Source organism: Loxodonta africana, chromosome 7, assembly GCF_030014295.1.
Source record: "Loxodonta africana isolate mLoxAfr1 chromosome 7, mLoxAfr1.hap2, whole genome shotgun sequence".
In the NCBI taxonomy this organism is placed as follows: domain Eukaryota; kingdom Metazoa; phylum Chordata; class Mammalia; order Proboscidea; family Elephantidae; genus Loxodonta; species Loxodonta africana.
This window is the reverse complement of record NC_087348.1, coordinates 4,993,039-5,012,402: the sequence shown is the minus strand read 5'-3', so window position 1 is coordinate 5,012,402 and position 19,364 is coordinate 4,993,039. Positions and strand designations below refer to the sequence as shown.

Genomic DNA, 19,364 nt, shown 5'->3' with positions numbered 1-19,364 from the left:
GGATCCAAGTCTTATGTTCACCTGCTGGCTCCAGGCTCCCTTACAAGAAGTATTTGCGCAGCGTTATGTCATTAAAGCAAATGTTTAAAGGGAGAATCGGAACCCAACACCTGTTTCCACTGTGGCCTGGGGGCCCTACACACTGTCTGTGTTTTTGTGCTGGGCCACCCTCTGGGCTCTGGTTTTCAGGATGCTCTTGTCTTGTTGCCCACCTGCGTGGCTTCCAAGGTCCAGGCTGGCTCTTCATTCATGGGGTTCGGCCCACGGCTCACCCTCAGGAGGGTGAGAAAACCACCAGGCCTGTCCCCAGCCAATCTTGGCATCAAAGACCTGGGCCCATTTTCTGCCACCAATTTACAAGTCACGAGTTGGAACCTCAGTTTACTTGTCTGTAAAATGGGTGTGTTCTCCCTGTGTGGAGGGGTTGGGATGGGATGAAAGGAGATCAGGCATGGACAGCACCAAGGTCAGCATCTGACATGAGTTAGATGTCCTGTCACGTCTGCATGACATTGTTGGCCTGTCAGCAGTCAGACTGTTATTGAGGACCTCAAAGGGAAGGGACCAGAACCCACGGGAGCCAAGGCTGTCCACACAGTGGGTGGTGTCAGGTAGGAGGGCCAGGAAGCAAGTTGAAAGGGTGGGTGCCTGGCTTTCTTCCTGCCTTGGCTCAGCTCTGCCCATTAGAGGGTGGTTTTTCCACGTTACCCAGGATGCCCAGGGTGGAGCTGAGACCTTGGGGCAGCCCCCAGGGCCAGGCTCAGTGTGAGCCTTCATTGCTCCCCTCCTGCTGGCCACGCCTGACTCCACAGCTGCATCTCTTGGCTCCCAAGGAAGCACCGTAAACTCAGAACCACAGAGTCCAACAATAGGGCATGGTGAGGTCTGTGGCCAAGTAGAGAAGGCGTGCCCACATTTTGACAAAGGGGACGGCCCCTCCTCAGCTCCAGCCTCCTGCCTGCAGCCAGTGCACTTGGTTTTTAAAGGAGAAGCAGGGAAGTCATAGTTTTATATAAAATGTCTTTATTTTTAAAACACGGCTGAGCCAAAGAAGCCACATCTGTATACCACCTCCATTCCTCCCCCACTCCCAGCTACCAGGTTGGGACCCTGGGTGCAGTCTTGGTCTGATTAATACAAATACCACTGGGAGAGCACCCTTGGGTCTATTTTTTTTTTCAATTACCCAATGTTTTTGTTTATTTATTAATGTTTTTATACTTTAATGTGTTTTATTTGTGGTTGTTGAGAATACACACAGCAAACATACACCAATTCAACAATTTCCACGTGTATAATTCAGTGACATGGATTACATTTGAGTCGTGCAACCATTCTCACCCTCCTTTTCTAAATTGTTCCTCCTCCATTAATTGTTCCTCCTCCACTACCTCTGATCTATTTTAGGATGTTCAACAGCACAAATTCTGTAGCGAGAAAGCCTGGGTTCAAATACCAGCTTCTCCACTTCCTAGCTGTGTGAACTTGGGCAAATGACTTAACCTCTCTGTGCCTCCGTTTCCTCATCCATAAAATGGGGATGTGAGTTTTGCTATAATATTAAGAATTATTATTATTTTGTTACTTCCAGAGCCCTGGTAGCACAGTAGTTAAGAGCTACAGCTGCTAACCGAAAGGTCAGTGGTTCAATTCTACCAGCCGCTCCTTGGAAACCCTATGAGGAAGTTCTACTCTGTTTCCTATAAGGTCGCTATGAGTTATTTCCTTAATGAGAATAAAATATCTGTGTGGAGGGTCAGTTGAGTATAGTAGTTAAGTGTAGACACTGGGGTCAAGTAGAATTAGGATCAAATCCTGCTGCTAACTGGCAGTTGAACTTGAGCATAGCATTTGATGTCTCTGAGCTTCCGTGTCCTTATTCACAAATTTATGATGAAAATAATTCCCACTCCATCGCGTTGTTGTGAGGATTCAATTCAGGTGTGTAATCTGAGAAGCTGGACTCTATGAAGAAGAACAGGGCATCAGGGTTGGTGGAAGGCTCATTAACAACCTGCGTTATGCAGATGACACAACCTTGCTTGTTGAAATTGAAGAGGACTTGAAGCACTTACTAATGAAGATCAAGGACCACAGCCTTCAGTATAGATTACACCTCAACATAAAGAGAATGAAAATCCTCACAACTGGACCAACGAGCAACATCACGATAAACGGAGAAAAGATTGAAGTTGTCAAGGATTTCGTTTTACTTGGATCCATAGTCAACGCCCACGGAAGCAGCAGTCAAGAAATCAAATGACGCGTTGCATCGGGCAACTCTGCTGCAAAAGACCAGTCCCTACAATGTGAGAGCACCCTCCCCCTTTCCACCCCGGGTTCCCTGTGTCCATTCAACCAGCTCCTGTCCCTTCCTGCCTTCCCATCCTGCCTCTGGACAGGAGCCGTCCATTTGGTGTTGTGTGTAGGATTGAACTAAGAAGCACACTCGTCACATGTAATACTCCTAGTTTTATAGTCCTGTGTAATCTTTGTCTGAAGAGTGGGCTTTGGGAATGGTTTTCGTTCTGGATTAACAGAGCGTCTGCGGGCTTTAGTTTTGGGGGTTCCTCCAGTCTCCGTCAGACCATTAAGTCTGGTCTTTTTTACTTGAATTTGAGTTCTGCTCCACACTTTTCTCCAGCTCCGTCTGGGACTCTCTGTTGTGTTCTTGGTCAGGGCGGTCATTGTGGTAGCCGGGCACCATCTAGCTCTCCTGGTCTCAGGCTGTTGGAGTCTCTGGCTTATGTGGCCCTTTTGTCTCTTGGGCTAATATTTTCCATGTGTCTTTGGTGTTCTTCATTCTTCTTTGCTCCAAGTGGGTTGGGACCAATTGATGCATCTTAGCTGGCTGCTTGCAAGCTTTTAAGATCCCAGATGCCACTCACCAAAGTGGGACGCAGAACATTTTCTTAATCAACTTTGTGATGCCATTTGACCTAGATGTCCCCTGAAACCATGGTCCCCAGGCCCCAGCCCCAGCTACTCGGTGCAAAGGACCTCTTTAAAGTGTTAAAAAGCAAAGATGTCACTTTGAGGACTAAGGTGCCCCTGACCCAAGCCATGGTATTTTCAGTCTCCTCATACGCATGTGAAAGCTGGACAATGAGTAAGAAAGACCAAAGATGAAGTGATGCCTTTGAACTGTGGTGTTGTTAAAGAATATTGAATATATCATAGACTCCCAGAAGAATGAACAAATCTGTCTTGAAAGAAGTACAGCCAGAATGCGCCTTAGAAGCAAGGATGGCAAGACGTCGTCTCACATACTTTGGACATGTTATCAGGGGAGACCAGTCGCTAGAGAAGGACATCATGCTTCGTAAAGTAGAGGGTCAGTGAAAAAGAAGACGACCCTCAACAAGATGGATTGACACAGTGGCTGCAACAATGGGCTCAACCATAGCTAGAAGACAGCACAGGACCAGGCAGCGTTTTGTCCTGTTGTACATCGGGTTGCTATGAGTTGGAGACCGCTCGATGGTGCCTAACAACAATATTTATAGAAGTAGATTGCTAGGCCTTTTTTCTGTGGCACCATTGGGTGGGTTCAAACTGTTAGTCTTTTGGTTGATAGCCGAGTGCAAAATGTTCGTGCCACCCAGGGACCTGGCATGTAATGAGTCCTCACTGAATGTTAATTGTTGCTATACTACGGCAGGTGGGTGAGGGGACAGAGAGGGGTGTCCAGGAGGTGGAGGTGGGGATGGTGTTACAAACGGGGAGACCCACCTGGGGGGGTTCAGGGCAAGTTTGGGAATGACAGGGAGCTGGGGGAGGCGGGGACACAGAAGGCAAACAGGCCAACTCCACAGGCGTGTGTGGAGCCAGCCCCCGGGTGGTCAGTTCTGCTGCCAACATGAAGTCTGGCAGGGTGGCATTGCCACAGCAGGTGAGGAGGTCAGAGACAGCTGACAAAACACAGGGAAGGAGCGAGCGAACTTCCAGAATGGTGGAGGCGTGAGAACGGCCTTGACCTCCCCCACTGTGGTCTAGAGGCGGGATCATCCTCGCGTCTTCCTCCTGGGGAGTGGTGCCCACTGCAGACGGGCCTACCCCCAGACCTCCAGCTTCTTCACAGCAGGGCCCTCCACAACCACTATTGCCTGTCCTGGGGCAATGCTCAGTGTGTGTCTGCTCAGTGGCCAGGTTCAAGCAGGCATTTAGGTACCGTCCATTCCCTTCCCTTCCCCTGCTCAGTTCTGTGTGCTGGACCACATTTCTCAGGCTCCCTGCCGCCTCCACTTCCAGAGCAAGTCGGGCCAATGGGAGGCCCCAGTGGGAGATGAGAGGGCGGGAGGAAAGGAGAAGCCAGGGAATTTCTCCCCGTGTGTGTGTGTGTGTGTGTGTGTGTGTGTATGTGTGTGTGTGTGTCTCCATCTCTCTGTCTCTCTATCTCTGTCTCTTGCTCTCTGTGCTTCCTGTGGCTTCTCTGGGGCCCTTCCAGCAGCTGTGTCTTCTCTGTGGCTCCAACCCCCACCAGGCAGCCCCTCCCTCCATGAGCCCACCCTCTGGGCAGCTGCAGTTTCTGGCTCTGGTAACAGCACCTCCCATTTTCCCACAACCCCTGAATTCACCCCAGCTCCCTGCTGTTGACAATCTCTGGTGGCCTCACCGTCCGTGTTTGGCTCCCCAGCTCACCCATTACCTGTGTGACTGTCTTAGTAACCAAGTGCTGCTATAACAGAAACACCGCAGAAGGATGGCTTTAACAAAGAGAAGTTTATTCTCTCACAGCCTGAAGTCAGGGTGCCGGCTCTAGGGGAAGGCTTTCACTCTGTCTGCTGTGGGGGAAGGTCTTCATCAGTGTTCTCCTGGGTCTAGGAGCTTCTCAGCACAGGGACCCTGGATCCAACGAACACGCTGTGCTCTTACCTGTTCTTTCTTGGTGGTAGGAGGTCCCCCAGCTCTCTGCTCACTTCTCTGCTCACTTGTAAAAGGCCACACCCCAGGGAAACTCCTCTTACATCAGATCAGGGCTGTGACCTGAGTAAGGGTATTGCATCCCACCCTAATCCTCTTTAAAGTAACCTGATCTTGCCTTATTAACCAAAGGCAGATTAGGATTTAAAACACATAGGACAATTACGTCAGTCACAAAATGGAGGCCCACCACACAATACTGAGAATCACGGCCTAGCCAAGGTGGCACATATTTTGGGGGGACACAATTCAATCCATGACAGCGGCCAGTCCCCCGTATTAAATTATCCCTGTTTGAAAGAACCAGAGAGGTTCTTGTTTCCTGGCTGGGCCTGGCTGATAAAGTAGCTAATGCTTCAAGTGCACTTGTAAGCTTGGAGGCCCTGATCTCACCTCCCTTTAGTGGGGAGCAGGCGTGTTCTGGGTAAGCCGAAGTTCTCTGAACCAGGAGATGAGTCTGTGTCAGACCCAGTTCTCAAAGATTCCAGAATCTTCCTGCAACATGTTGCCTTCCCTTAATCCGGTGTATTTGCCCCGAAGAGTCACAGCTGCACACCTCATTTTATTTATATCTCGGCCCCATCACTTCCAGGACAAGTCATTTAATCTCTCCGAACCTCAGTTTCCTTCTCCATAAAATGGGAAGAAGCATAGTGCCAACCTCATAGGGGTTCTGTGAGGTTTAAATAAGATGCATATTCTATGTCATGGCCCCAAGAATTGTGCCTGGTACGTCACGGCTCAAGAGCCCTGAGCTCCAATTCACGATAGCCATCTTTATCGTTCCTCTGCCTCTCAGCCTCTGCTGACTTTGCTTCCCGCTGGAGACGTTAATGATCAACGAATGACTCAGCTAGTTGCATCTCCGTTTGTAAGTTGGCTGCTCATAAAGTCATTCCTTCATTAAGTGAGTGTTCTTGAACACCCATCTTGGCCAGGACTGGGCTGTGTGTGGGGGCACGGATGAATAAGACCCCATCCCTGCCCCACACATAAGAAGGACCATGAGACGTGGGTCAGGGATCATAATGGAAGGTGGTGTGGACACCGTGAGCAGGACAGTCACAGTCTGGGAGGGTGCTGTCTTAGTCTCCGAGGGCTGCATAGAAAAATAGTACAAAGTGGGGGGCTTCAAAGAACAGGCATTTATTGTCTCATAGTTCTCAAGGCTGGGAGTCCAAACTCAGGGTGTCAGCAGGGCCGTGCTCCCTCTCTCTGTCTACCCTAGGGGAAGATCCTCCTTTGTTTCTTCCGGCTTCCGTAGCCCTGGGTGTCTCCTGACGTTCCTTGGCTTGACGCTGTATCTTCACAGGGCGTCTTCCCCGTGTGTGTGACAGTGTCTGTTCTTCCCTTTTATAAAACACCACCCAGGCGGGACTAGGACCCGCCCGCTGGTAACCCTTAACTGATAATGTCTCCAAAGAGACACGCTATTTCCAAACAAGATCACATTCACGGGTACAGGGATGAGGACTGCAACATACCTTTTTTTCGGGAAGACACAATTCAATCCATAGCAGGTCCCAAGAGAAGTTGATTTTCTTCTGACGCCAAGGGCGGGGGGGTGATCAGTTGCTTCCTGGAGGAGGCGGCATTTCAACTGTGTTTTGGCTGTTCTGAATTCAAAGCAGGACACAGGCTAAGAGGGCAGCGCAGAACAGCCAGACCACCTGCCTGGGTTTGATTCTTGAGTGAGTCCTTGTCCTTCCTGACCTCAGGATCCCCACCTATGGACCAGGGGGGCCCGCAAAGGTACAGGGGAGGGTGCAGGCTCGGGGGCCAACCTGTCTAGGTCAGAGCCTTGTCCCCTCACTGAATAACCTTGGTGGGGGGCTTGATGCCCCATGCCTCAGTTTCTCCACCTCCAAAAGAGGTTGAAAGATGGCCCCCACCTCCAGGGGTCATTGGGAGGGCTGGACGGGTTAAGCCAGGTAAAGTGCTTGGCCCAGCACATGGCGCTTGCTCCCCAGATGGGTCGTCCGACTCTCGGGAGCTTCTCAGGCCCTGACTTCCTGGCTCCTTCTCTTCCTCACCTGCAGCCGCCACCTTCATGGAGCACTGGAAACGGAAACAGATGAGACTCAACTACCGCTGGGACCTCACGGGCTTCGAGGAGGAGGAGGTCAGTGGGTCTGGAGCCGCGTACCCCTCTCGGGCCCCTTCCCCGGCCCCCAGCCCCAGGGTGATGTCCACTCCCCTGCCTCATGTGGAGCCCACGGTCATAAAGCGCCCCGGTCTGAACAAGGCAAGCCCGCTCCCCTCTGCATCTTACTTCATCTCCCCCGTGGGCCAGATGCCCTCGGTTGCCAGGGCAACCATTCCATGTCTGCTGGATGTTTTTGATCTCAACGCAGGCATGGACACACCACCCATCAGCATGGCCATGGGCACCCACCAGGCTCCCAGCCCTGAGCTCACTGCATCTGCGGGGGCAGCCTGGCAGGCCTTGTGAGGGACCCATGCTGCCCCAGGGCTGTCCCCAAATGTGACCACGAGCGAGCACTGGCCCCTCAGGTGTCAAACCATGCTCCGAGGAGGCGGCTTTCTGCTAGTAACTAGGTGTGGCCAGGAAGTGGAACCAGACCCTGTCCTATGCTAGATAGGAACCTGGGCTGGGCGTCTTCGTACCCTGAGAGCGGGTGGGGAGCCCAGGGTGGGCTGGCAGCAGGGTGGGCCGTGGGCCTTCTCCCCAGGGTTCCGTGGTAGAAGCCTTGCCACTGCCCCAATGCTGTCACTTCCGTCAGGATCCCCCCGCATTGGGTGTGTGGGAATGAACTGGGCAGTGGTCCCCAGGAATAGCCACAGCACACAGCAGAAGTCTAGCCAGTGCAGGCTTCGACTTCACTGTTCCATGTCACCCTTGTAAAGAGAAACCTCTTGTCGTACATTTGAATGGCAATGGGAAGATCGTCCCCACTGCTTTTTTTTAGCATTCCCACTGTACTTCCAAAAGGTCGGCAGTTCAAATCCACCAGCCGCTCCTTGGAAACCCTGTGAGGCAGTTCTACTCTGTCCTGTAGAGTCACTGTTTTACTGTACTTCCCTGCCCGCCCCATCAGCCCTGGTGGCTAAATGGGCCCCCCACTCTTGAGCCAAACACGTCTTTGAATCAGAGAATCCAGGCGTGCTGGCTTTGTTCTGACAACATTATTAAAACTCAAGGGAGCTACCACGAGCAGGACAGGCACAGCCTCTTAGTGATGACAGGACCAGGCTCTGATTTGACTGTGTGACCTGGGGCACATTGCTTATCCTCTCTGTGCCTCAGCGTCCTGGCTTCTCAAGTAGGGATTGAGAAGCAGCCCTCCCACCATCGGGCTCTGGAGTCAATAGAGCTAAAGCTTAGATCAGGGCCCTGCAGAGTGGGCTGCCCAACCAGCTACCTCTGGGCCACACCTGTACCTGCCTGAGTCTCATCCCTCCTCCACGGCAGGGCTCCTTATCCTCTTGTACGAATGAGGAGCCCCAGACTGATGCGATGTGGCCCCTGACACACAGCTCTTACGGGAAGCCAGGATGAGCCCCAGCCCGGTCCCCACGGCAGGGCCTGTGTCAGCCCACTCCCCCATGGGTCCATCCTTGCTCCCATTCCCATTAGGAGGGATTGGAACAGGACAAAGCAATTGTGGTTTTATTACTCTCCAAGTTAATTTAGAATGCCCTTTCTAGGGTGTCTATGTGGTTGGGGCACTTGGGGGACCCATCCTGGGACGCCCTGGCCCTGACTCGGGCTCTTGATTTTGGGGTGGTGATGGAAGCCTCTGAGCACACAGTCCCAAGAGGCCCAAATGAGCTTCACAGAGTGAGCCTCCCCACCCCACCCTGCCGACCAAATCCTCTCTTTGGAATTAATCACCTGGGGTGTTAATAACCTGCCTGTCCACGAGGCCTAAACCCCAGGTTTCAGTACCTGGAGCAGAAGGGAGTATGTCTAATCACCCGGCCCTCTGTGTGTCTAAGCCCTGTTGATCCAGCACTCACTTGGGAATTTCCAAAATTGTGAGCTACAAAGCCACAACCCTCACGGCCATTGTAAGGTAGCAGTGACATCGAATGAGTCCCTGACCTCCCCGGGTCCTCCTTGTCCACCAACCATATCCATTTGTCTTGATCACGGTCCTTAAGGAAATTTTCTTTAGAGGACATAGCCTGTGTCTTGGAAACCCTGTGTGGTGTAAACAGTTAAGCGCTTGGCTGCTAACCAAAAGGTTAGAGGTTCAAGTTCGCCCAGAGGCACCTCGGAAGAAAGGCCCCACAATCTGCTTCTGAAAAATCAGCCTTTGAAAACCCTGTGGAGCACAGTTCTACTCTGATACACATGGGGTCGCCAGGAGTCAGGTAGACTCGACGGCATCTGGGTAGCCTGTGCCTTAAAAAACAGTATAAGTAATGAAATCTTTCTGTTTTTGTTTTCACTTTTCTGGTTTCCTGAAGGAGGCAGTCAAGGTTTGAAATCTATTATAACTCCTCTATCTTTCCGTAGCCTGTCTCCCGGGGAGAGGGGCCTTCTCGCACATCTACTCCGTCTGTTTCTGCCTCGAGGGTCCCTGCTTTCTCCCTCACCTCCGGGTCTCTCCTAACCCCCGTTCTTCCATTCTAGCACCCTCCGCTGACTTGCTCTGGCACCTCTAGTTTGCCCACGCTTGCTGACACTACCGGCTCTTCCGACCCCCACGGCTCCACGATAGAAACTTCTCTGGGGCTGGTTCATGACTGGGTGTTCACAGTGAGGAAGGGGGGCAGAGGGGGCCCTGCAGCCTGGCACGGATGACCCACCTCTGAGACCAGAGCCCAGCTTCTGTGGCCTTCCCACTGGGCCGGGTTCCCAGCCTGCCCAGTGGAGAGAATCCCAAGCCGCCACTCTGACTAAATTTAGGGGGCTCTGAATTGGAAATGTGACAAGCAGTCAGCTATGAACTGGCCCCGCTTCCTACCACCCAAAATGCACCCGTGGCAAACGTGTGGACTTGTTTGCCAAGTGTGCCCCCTCTGAGGACCAGAGACGCACACTCAGTAAGGTCTTGGCTTCTTCCGCAGGATCATCCCAGAGCCGAATACGAAGCTAGAGTTCTGGAAAAGTCACTTAGGAAAGAATCCAAAAGCAAAGAGGTATGTTTCCCAGCCAGCAAAATGTTTCACGTTCGACAACAGTGCAGACCGGGGGTCAGCAAACTTTTTCTGCAAAGGACAAGGTAGTTAATATTTTAGGCTTTGCAGACCTCTGTCATAACTACTGAACTCTGCCATTGTAGCGCGGACGCAGCCATAGACGATCTGCAAATGAACGGGCTTGTCTGTTTCCAATAAAACTTTATTTATAAAGTCAGGCAATGTGCTGGATTTGGCCTGGGAGCTGTAGTTTATCAAACCCTGGTACAGATTTGGGGCCCCTGGGTGGTATACATGGTTAACTTACTCAGCTGCTAATCGAAAGCTGGGAGGTTCAGGCGTAACTGAAGGCGCCACAGAAGAAAGGCCTGGCAATCTACTTCCCAAAAAATCAGCCATTGAAAACCCTCCGGAGGAGTTCTGCTCTGACACACATGGGGTTGCCACGAGTCAGGGTCGACGCCACAGCAGCCAGCTGGCATAGATTTATCTCCCTGATGTAACCTGAGGGGGATTGCAAATTTCAGCAAACGTCTCAACAGCACGAACCACACAGCTTTGAAACTTTTTCTAAGTCCACTTGACGTCAGTGGTGACCACCTCTTGTATTCTGTGGTGAACGATGAAGTGGAAGGGTTTTGCCACCCCAGGGTCCTTGAGCAAATGGCCAGTTCCTATCTCGCTTACGGACTACGAGAACGGCAGAGAGAAGTGTTGTTGTTTTCATGATGATCTTAAGGCCACCATCTTTTTATAATAAATTTCATTCTTTTTCCCAAAACCTGTCATTCAAATTCATGGTCTTACCATGTGCACAAAGGACTCCCTGGGTGGGCACAAACAATTAAGTGCTCAACTACTAGCCAAAAAGTTGGCAGTTCAAACCCACCCAGAGGCGCCTCGGAAGACAGGTCTGGACATCTGCTTCTGAAAGGCCGTGAAGACCTGATGGAGCAGTTCTACTCCGCACACACGGGGTCGCCATGAGTCGGAGCCAACTGGATGGCAACGAACCACAAACCAGTTGGGTGTGCAGCCTGAATTCTTGCAAACCTCGAGAGGCCCGTGGCTCCTTTTTTAACGGTGGTTTTTCCTATGTCCTGGGATGAGCACAAAGCCAGCCCTGGGCCTTTGTCAGCCTTGGGCTGAGGGTGGGGAAATTGGTGTTGGTTCTCGGAGAGATTTGGAGCAATTGAGTAACCTCTTGGGTTTTCCCAATTCCTGCCGTCACATTTGCATTGTCAGCTTCTAGGACTGATCAGGCAAACCCCTGACTTCCGTCTTTTCATGTAATTATGTCCCGTGGTCAGAGTTCACTGGTTCCAACTGGCCGGGGGTCACGATGACCAAAATCCCATCTGGGGAGTCACGTGGGTGCTCCAGGAAGCACCCTCTCAGACCTCAGCTCCTATAAAACAGAAAATCTCAGTCCTCCTGCAGAAAGGGGGTGAACTTTCCTGAGCACCCACTTAGAGTCTGATCAGGGCTCTAGAGTACAAAGAAAATAACTGCAAAAGTGTGAGCTGTCCCCTAAAATAAAGAGGCTCCCTTTTTAGCCTAAAAAACCAGAGCGTACACACATCCAAGAGCCCGTTGTCTTCTAAGCAGTCACCGTGGGACCTCGAATCAGTCCATCAGCTCTTCTGGACTTCGTGTCTCCCTTGTAAAGTGAGAGGTGTGGACGCCATGTCTCTAAGGCCCCACAAGCCACCACTGTATGTCACAGGGACAGTTTTCAGTGTGGCGTTCTCAGCCCCAAGCCTGAGATGTCTCAGGAGCCAGCTGTGGCTCCCAAGACAGCCCAGCCTTTGCTTTATTATATCACCTCTGAGAGTGAGCATGTATGGTTGGCAGTTCAGCTCCACTCAGAGGTGCCTTAGAAGAATGGCCTGGTGATCTGCTTCTAAGAAACCACCCACTGAAAACCCTGTGGAGCACAGTTCAACCGTGACACTCGTGGGGTCGTCACGAGTCGGAGTCGAGTCTACGGCAACTGGTTGGCGTAGATTTCTCTTCTGTATTTTCCTAAGAAAAAGGTTTTTGTGGCAAATGCCACATCTATTTAGGAGAGTGACTTAACCAACCCCAAACAGTGGATTTGAGCAATGTGTGACAGGAGCCATCTCCCAGACACTCGGTCCCTCCACCTCCCGACCCACGGCTTGGTTCTGACCTGAGCTCCTTGACCATGTGACAGCAACAAAGGTATTGGGGGTGATTTTTGTGGGGTTCTGCTAGTGATCCCGGGCCCTATCTGATTCTGACCGCTGCACCCTTTATTTTCCCTCCATTCTATTTGGCTCCTAGCAGATGTTTTAAGGTTTTCATTTCTCCTCCAGTTAGAGTGCTAAAAAAAAAAAAGGGCCCCAGGTGGCACAGTGGTTAAAGCCCTTGGCTGCTAACTGAAAGATTGGTGGTTCGAACCCACTGGCCACTTCTCAGAAGCAAGATGGGGCAGTCTGTTCCCGCAAAGATCACACCCTTCGAAACCCCGTGGGGCAGTTCTGCTCTGTCACATGGGGTCACTATGAGTTGAAATCAACTTGATGGCACCTAACAACAGATCACCAAATTGGCTTCTAGAAACAGTCCACTGTTGAATTGTATGAACGTATGCTTCTGGGTGTGGCTTCCTTCATGGAGTCATAAAATGCTCTTGAATCATCGATGTCTTCACATAATATATGTCATTAAAATTACAGCCACCGTGTGGTGGGACAGGCCTTCCAGAACCTTCCTGCTTGAGTCTCTGTTTCAAAAACCTTGACCTCCCATTTCCATTACCTTTGTTGCAGTCTTTCTTGTAGAATTGGGGGCTCTGCCATCTTTGCTTTGTTTAAAGTGCCCCGAGCCTGACCCTGCCTTGGCAGCAAGCTGGCCAAGTGACCGGCTGCCAAGGGGGGTGACGGCCGGTGGGGCCCTGCGGTCCACCGGCGCCTGTAACGCTTCATCGCTTGGTCCTCTCTTGTTCCCTCCGCCCTCCCTCAGAAGCGCCGCCATATTCCAGAGGAGCCAACAAACAAATGGAAGCAGAGGGTTAAGACCGCCATGGCGGGGGTGAAATTGGTACTTTTCCATTTCGGGGCAACTCAAGTCTTGACTTTTTTGCAGATGATCAAAGTCAATTGTGTTTTTCCTCAACAAACTCTGACTGTTGTTTCATTGTTATTTTTAACATTCACACCTGTGTTCCTTTGCCTTCCGTCAGCACCCAAAGAACTGGGAAACGTCACTGCATGGCTGGGGTGGATGTGTGTGGGGTCCTGCTGGCTTTGTTTGGCACCTGTGGAACGTGCTTGTCACCACTGCTTGCCTGACATTGATCTCCTCATGACCACGCATGCCGCCTGCCCTGGAGGGAGTGGCCTGCAATGTGACCCGGCTGTCCGTGTTCTGCGACCTCATACATGCATTTTTCTGTTTTAAAAATCCAGTCCACTCTCCAATCTTGGAACATCCCCGTTAGTGCCGAGCTTCGACCTAAGACTTCTCCAGGCCAGCCCCATCTCCGGCCCCGAGAGCATCCGGGCCCGGGGTAACCCCAGCCTGGCGTTGCTATGTGGCAAACAACATTTTAAGTTGTAATGCTAGGCGTTTGTTCCAGCTTGCTCTGGAGAGGAAAAAGAATCATGATGGTCTGGGTGGAGAATAGCAAAACATTTTAGATCTTCTCATCTCAGACTTGCAGCCTAAGAAATAGATTCTCCACGCGGACTGTCCCCAGACAGGAGTTCGCTAGACAAGTGTTTGGCACTATCACTGCCCCGTACACGGGGCTGTCCCATTTTTAAAGGATTGCTACGTCTATGATTAGGAGACCACACAACCCTCATGCTTCCTTAAACACAAGTGCACATGTCATCTGCTCGTCACCTGCAGACATTTTTTGTTTGTTTTCCATGTTGTACATGCACATATACACAGCAGGCTCTGTCCCACTGGGACGGTCCCCAGGAGTGACCAGACATTGTTCCATGTTGCAGACGGACAAGGTGAAGCTGACCTGGCGAGACCGGTTCCCAGCCTACCTCACCAACCTGGTCTCCATCATCTTCATGGTAAGCCCTGGAAGGCAAAGGTGGGGAAGAAAATTGGGGGAAGCCCTCAGGGAGGCCTGGTGCCGTGCCCACCTGGACCTGGGACCAGCGTGACCATAGCAGCACCTCTCATCCCAAGGCACAAGGGCACTGTCACAGGGGAGATCTCACCACCAGCCCCCAAAATTGTGCACAGAAAGGGACCAGGGTTCCGCAGATACGTCACAGGGATTCCACATAGCCTGGGGGCACATGAGATGATTTTGGGTGGTCTCTGATTCATGCCTTTTATTTTGAAAGCTGCAAAATTGTTTAAATACATATTAGAAAAGCAGAGGTAGTAATTCAAACCTGGGATTTCACAGGTAGTTTTTTTTTATTATTTAAGCCCTGATGCTGCAGTGGTTAAGAGCTTGGGTGCTAGCCGAAAGGCCAGCAGTTCAGATTCACCAGCCACTCCTTAGAAACCCTATGGGCCAGTTCTACTCTATCTTATAGGGTCACTATGAGTACATATCCACTCAGTGGCAACAGGTTTATTATTTAAGACACAGGGGCAGTGATGGTTCAGTGGTAGGATTCTCACTTTCCGTGCAGGAGACCCGGGTTCAATTCCTGGCCAGTGGACCTTATCCACAGCCTCCCATCTGTCAGTGGGGGCTTGTGCGTTGCTGTGTCGCTGAACAAGTTCCAGTAGGACTTCCAGGCTAAAACAGACTAGGAAGAAAGGCCTGGCAATCTAATTCCAAGAGTCAGCCAGTGAAAACCCTGCAGATCACAGTGGTCAAATCCACAATTGACCGTGGGGATGGCACAGGGCTGGGCAGTGTTTTGTTCCATTGTGCGTGGGGTCCCCATGAATCAGGCGCTCACTCAGCAGCAGCTGGCAACAACAACATTATTTAAGACAAAACTGATGAGTTTTAAAGAAAACTGTTAAATAAGTAACACGCAGAGAAGACGAGAACCATGACAGCGCCGCTCAGGTGACTGAGAATTCTGTAACCTGGGCTTGTTGGCACTGCTGGCTTTGAACAAATGCCTCAACTGTGACTTTTGTTGTCATTGTTGTGTGCTGTCAAATCAGTTCAGACTCACAGAGACCCCATGTAACAAAGTAGAACTGCCCCCTAGAATTTTCTAGGCTTCTTTACAGGTTGTAAAGAAGACTTGAAGCACTTATTGATGAAAATCAAAGACCACAGCCTTCAGCATAGATTACACCTCAACAAAGAAAACAAAAATCCTTACAACTGGACCAATGAGCAACATCATGATAAACAAAAGATTGAGGTTGTCAAGGATTTCATTTTACTTGGATCCACACTCAACACCCATGGAAGCAGCAGTCAAGAAATCAAAAGATGTCTTTCATTGGGTAATTCTTCTGTTAAAGACCTCTTTTAAGTGTTAAAAAGCAAAGATGTCACTTTGAGGACTAAGGTGCGCCTGACCCAAGCCACGGTGTTTTCAATCACCCCATACGCATGTGAAAGCTGGACAATGAATAAGGAAGACTGAAGAATTGATGTCTTTGAATTATGGTGTTGGCAGAAACTATTGACTATACCATGGACTGTCAGAAGAACAAACAAATCTGTCCTGGAAGAAGTACAGCCAGAATGCTCCTTAGAAGCAAGGATGGCGAGACTGCATCTCACATACTTTGGACGTGTTATCAGGAGGGACCAGTCCCTGGAGCAGGACATCATGCTTGGTAAAGTAGAGGGTCAGTGAAAAAGAGGAAGACCCTCAATGAGATGGATTGACACAGTGGCTGCAACAATGCGCTCAAGCATAGCAATGATTGTGAAGACGGCGCAGGTACATGGGGTCGCTGTGAGTCGCAATCAACCCGATGCCACCCAATAACAACAATAATCTTTGCTGGAGTAGATCACCCGCTCTTTCTCCCATGGAGCTGCTGGGTGGGTTCGAACTGCCAACCTTTTGGTTAGCAACCAAGCTTTTAACCACTATGCCACCAGGGCTCCTTATGCTGAGTGGAGTCAGAAGTCTTTACTACATCGAGCTGGCCCCTGCATCCTGCTCGTGACGTCCTGGTCAGCTCCTGCCACAAACCAACCACCCCGTGGGGCTAGTGATGCACAGACACGCTGTGTCACCCACTCAGGACGCTCACTGAACAATGAGCATGTAGTGAGCACCTATTGTGTGCACCACGCTGAAGACTTGGGTGAGGCTATCAGCCTGACCCTGGTGCTCCATCCCAGGAAGGGGCACGACTTTAGGGGTGCCCGGGGCAGGCTCTGACCGGATGAAGGGCTTCTTGCTGAGTTACCCCAGCAGTCTGCTCCTCCACGAGGGTCCAGAGGGGTCTCCAGGTCTCCAGGCTGGGCGGGGCCTTCCCAGGGAGAGAGGGAGGCACTAGGCAAGAGCTGGGGATTTTTCGAGGAAAACCCAGCTGTAGGGGAGTGTCCCAGCCTCCCAGTGGGCAACCTGCGTTGGGGCAGGCGTGGTGTGGGCTGCAGGCTCCTTCCTGCGCAGGTGTGGCCACGGGTTAGTCACCGCAGACGTCTGCAGTAGCCAGAGTTTAAAATGAGAGTTTCCTGGGAGGTTACTGAGGCCACTGTGGTCTTCCTCTGGGACAGGCAGACCAGCCCTGGAGACACAGCACAGCCCTGTCCCTCCTGGGACTACCCTGGGGCCACACGTGCCTATCCTAGCAGGGACAGGGCTGGCCTTCTGCACCCCCTCATAGGAATCAGCAGGTGATATCCCAAGCCACTAGACCAACAGGGAATCTCCACACAGCCATGTGCGGTCGACATCCCTGTGAACACCTGCTCTGCCCTGTGCCTCCTATTTAACCACCCGGGTGATGCAAACAGTTGCCCTCAACAGCTAACCTAAAGGTTGACGGTTCAGACTTACCCAGTGGTACCATGGAAGAAAGGCCTGGCTTCCGTGAAGATTATTGTTGTTCTTGTGTGCCATCGAGTCTATTCAAACCCATAGTGACCCTATAGGACAGGGCGGAACTGCCGCATAGGGTTTCTAAGGCTGTAAATCTTTACAGAGGGAGACCGCCAGGTCATTTCTCCTGCGGAGCCAGTGGTGGGTTTGAACTGCCGGCCTTTCGGTTAGCAGCCAAGCGCTTTAACCGTTGCACCACCACCGCCCCTTTCCGTAAAGATTACAGCCAAGAAAACCCTATGGAGCAGTTCTGCTCTCTAACACACGGGGTCACCATGAGTCAGAATCAACTCCACGGCACAGGTTTGGGTTTTTGGCTCTCCTCCTCAGTGAGTCCTCGGACTGGGAATTTACAAAGGATGTACACCCCAGGGCAGGGCAGGGAGGCCACGCTACTTTCCCGGTTACATTAGGGCCTTTGAGGAAAAGGAAAAACAGCCCAGACAGATGGCTCATTAGTTCTACGTGGAACATGGTTGTCACTGCAGCCAGCGCCCCGCCCCAGACGCTCAGGGAACCACCAGCCTGAGTCTCATGGAGCGTTCCAGCCCAGTAGTGGGTTTGGCAAGATGAGGGGCTTGTTCTCGGGCACCAGCCAGCCACCAGGTTGGAGGCTCCTGGACGCACCCGTCTTTCCCAGGCAGACCCGCAGCACTGCCCACTGGGGATTGGACCACCCGCACTCACCCTGCCTCCCTTAACAGGATACCCTGGGTGGAGCAAAGGGTTGGCACTTGTCTGCTAACCTCAAGTTTGGCAGCTCAAACCCACACAGCCACACTGCGAAGAAAAGGCCTGACAAACTGCTTCCATAAGGATTACAGCCAAGAAAACCCTGTGGAGCACAGTTCTACTTTGGCATATGGGGTCTCCCTGAATCAGGGCTGACTTGGTGGCAATGTTTTTTTTTGTTTTATGGGGGAGTGGGAGAGAGGTGGCCACAAGCGGTGGTACCCCAGCCCCAGCACTCCATCCGAGAGCTTGCTTCCGCTCCAGGTCGCTGCAAGGTTGTGATGAGAAGCCCAGGTTCCAGGTGGTCAGACTGCTGCAGGACAAGCCAGGACGGCCACTGGGCTGAGCAGCCACCCCAGGTCTTGTGCTCTGCTTGGCAGCAGTAGGCTGGAAAGAAGGTTGTGCTGGGCAGCAGAAAGACCCGGAACTCTAGGCGGACCTGTCTGGTGAATCCCAGCTCATCAGCTGGACCACCTGACCTGTTACCTAACCTCTGAACCTCTGTTTCCTCTTCTATGTAGAAATTAGCCCCTTACTCATGTCTGTGGTGAGGTAGCACGTTAAGCACCTGACGTTTGGTGTGTGCTCAAGAAATATTGGAGTCCCTGAGTGGTGTAAACGATTAACTCACTCACCTGCTAACTGAAAGGTTCCCAGTTTGAGTCCACCCAGAGGTGCCCCAAAACAAAGGCCTGGCAATCTAAGTCTGAAAAATCAGCCATTGAAAACTCTGTGGAGCTAGTATCCAGAGTTTTAAAAGCTTGTCAACAGCCATCAGTACAGTAATCGACCTCTATTTGCCTGGAGCAGCAGAGAAAGGAGAGTCAGGAATAAGAGGAGGATAAGGCTGTTGTCCTCCATGAACAACTGCCCCCTTTGCCATGAGACCGGAAGAGCTGGATGGTGCCCGGCTACCATTACTGAACGCTTCCATCAAAGATTCTGTAGAAGAATCCTGATCAGAACGGGGAAAATGCAGAACACAATTTCAAGTTATCATGGGACCCAGACATTCTTGAGCTATAGAGGCTGGATGAACCCCTGAAACTATTGCCCTGAGATCATCTTTAAACCTTAAACAAAAATATTCCCTGGAGTCTTCTTAAAACCAATCAATAGTTTAGCTTCACTAGTAAAGAGCTCTGCCTTGAGCATTACGCTCTTTTAAGAACTATCTATGGGATCAAATTGACGATAGCAACTCGGAAGATTAGATGGGAAACTTAGAGGGGCAAGGGACAACTCAGAAAAAGAGAGTGAGAGTGGTTGCACACCTCGAAGGATGTAATCAGGGTCATTGAGTTGTCCTGGTAGAAGCTGTTGAATTGGTGTATGTTCTGCTGTGTATATGCTCAACCACAATAAAAGTAAATAAAAACTTAAAAAAGAAAACCCTGTGGGGCACAGTTCTACGCTGACACACGTAGGGGTGTCACGAGCCAGAGTCAACTCAACGTCAACTGAACTGTTCCCAGAAATGTCAGTTTTCTGATCCTTGAAAGAAGTCAGCCTTGCTTTGAGGACGTCTGCTCTTGGCTGGAGAGCCGGAGGGTGGGGGAGAGCTGGGTGGAGGGGCAGGAGGAGGATGGTCCAGTAAGACCCCGGTGGTCCAGTACCCTTGCTTCC

At 51.3% G+C, this 19,364-nt stretch overlaps 1 protein-coding gene across 4 annotated transcripts in view; it reads left to right on the top strand.

The window, feature by feature from the left end:
• The window catches only part of ANO1 (anoctamin 1), a 110,828-nt gene that overhangs the window by 61,332 nt on the left and 30,132 nt on the right, over window positions 1-19,364 (top strand). For 2 of the 4 annotated variants that reach the window (XM_023541838.2, XM_023541837.2), the window contains 5 exons: window positions 6,963-7,045; window positions 9,358-9,369; window positions 9,961-10,032; window positions 13,021-13,098; window positions 14,016-14,090. In XM_023541838.2, the coding sequence (XP_023397606.1) occupies window positions 6,963-7,045; window positions 9,358-9,369; window positions 9,961-10,032; window positions 13,021-13,098; window positions 14,016-14,090 (320 nt within the window). Of the gene's footprint in view, window positions 1-6,962; window positions 7,061-9,357; window positions 9,370-9,960; window positions 10,033-13,020; window positions 13,099-14,015; window positions 14,091-19,364 lie in introns of all 4 variants that reach the window. The other 2 variants (XM_023541840.2, XM_064287621.1) reach the window with 2 other exon arrangements.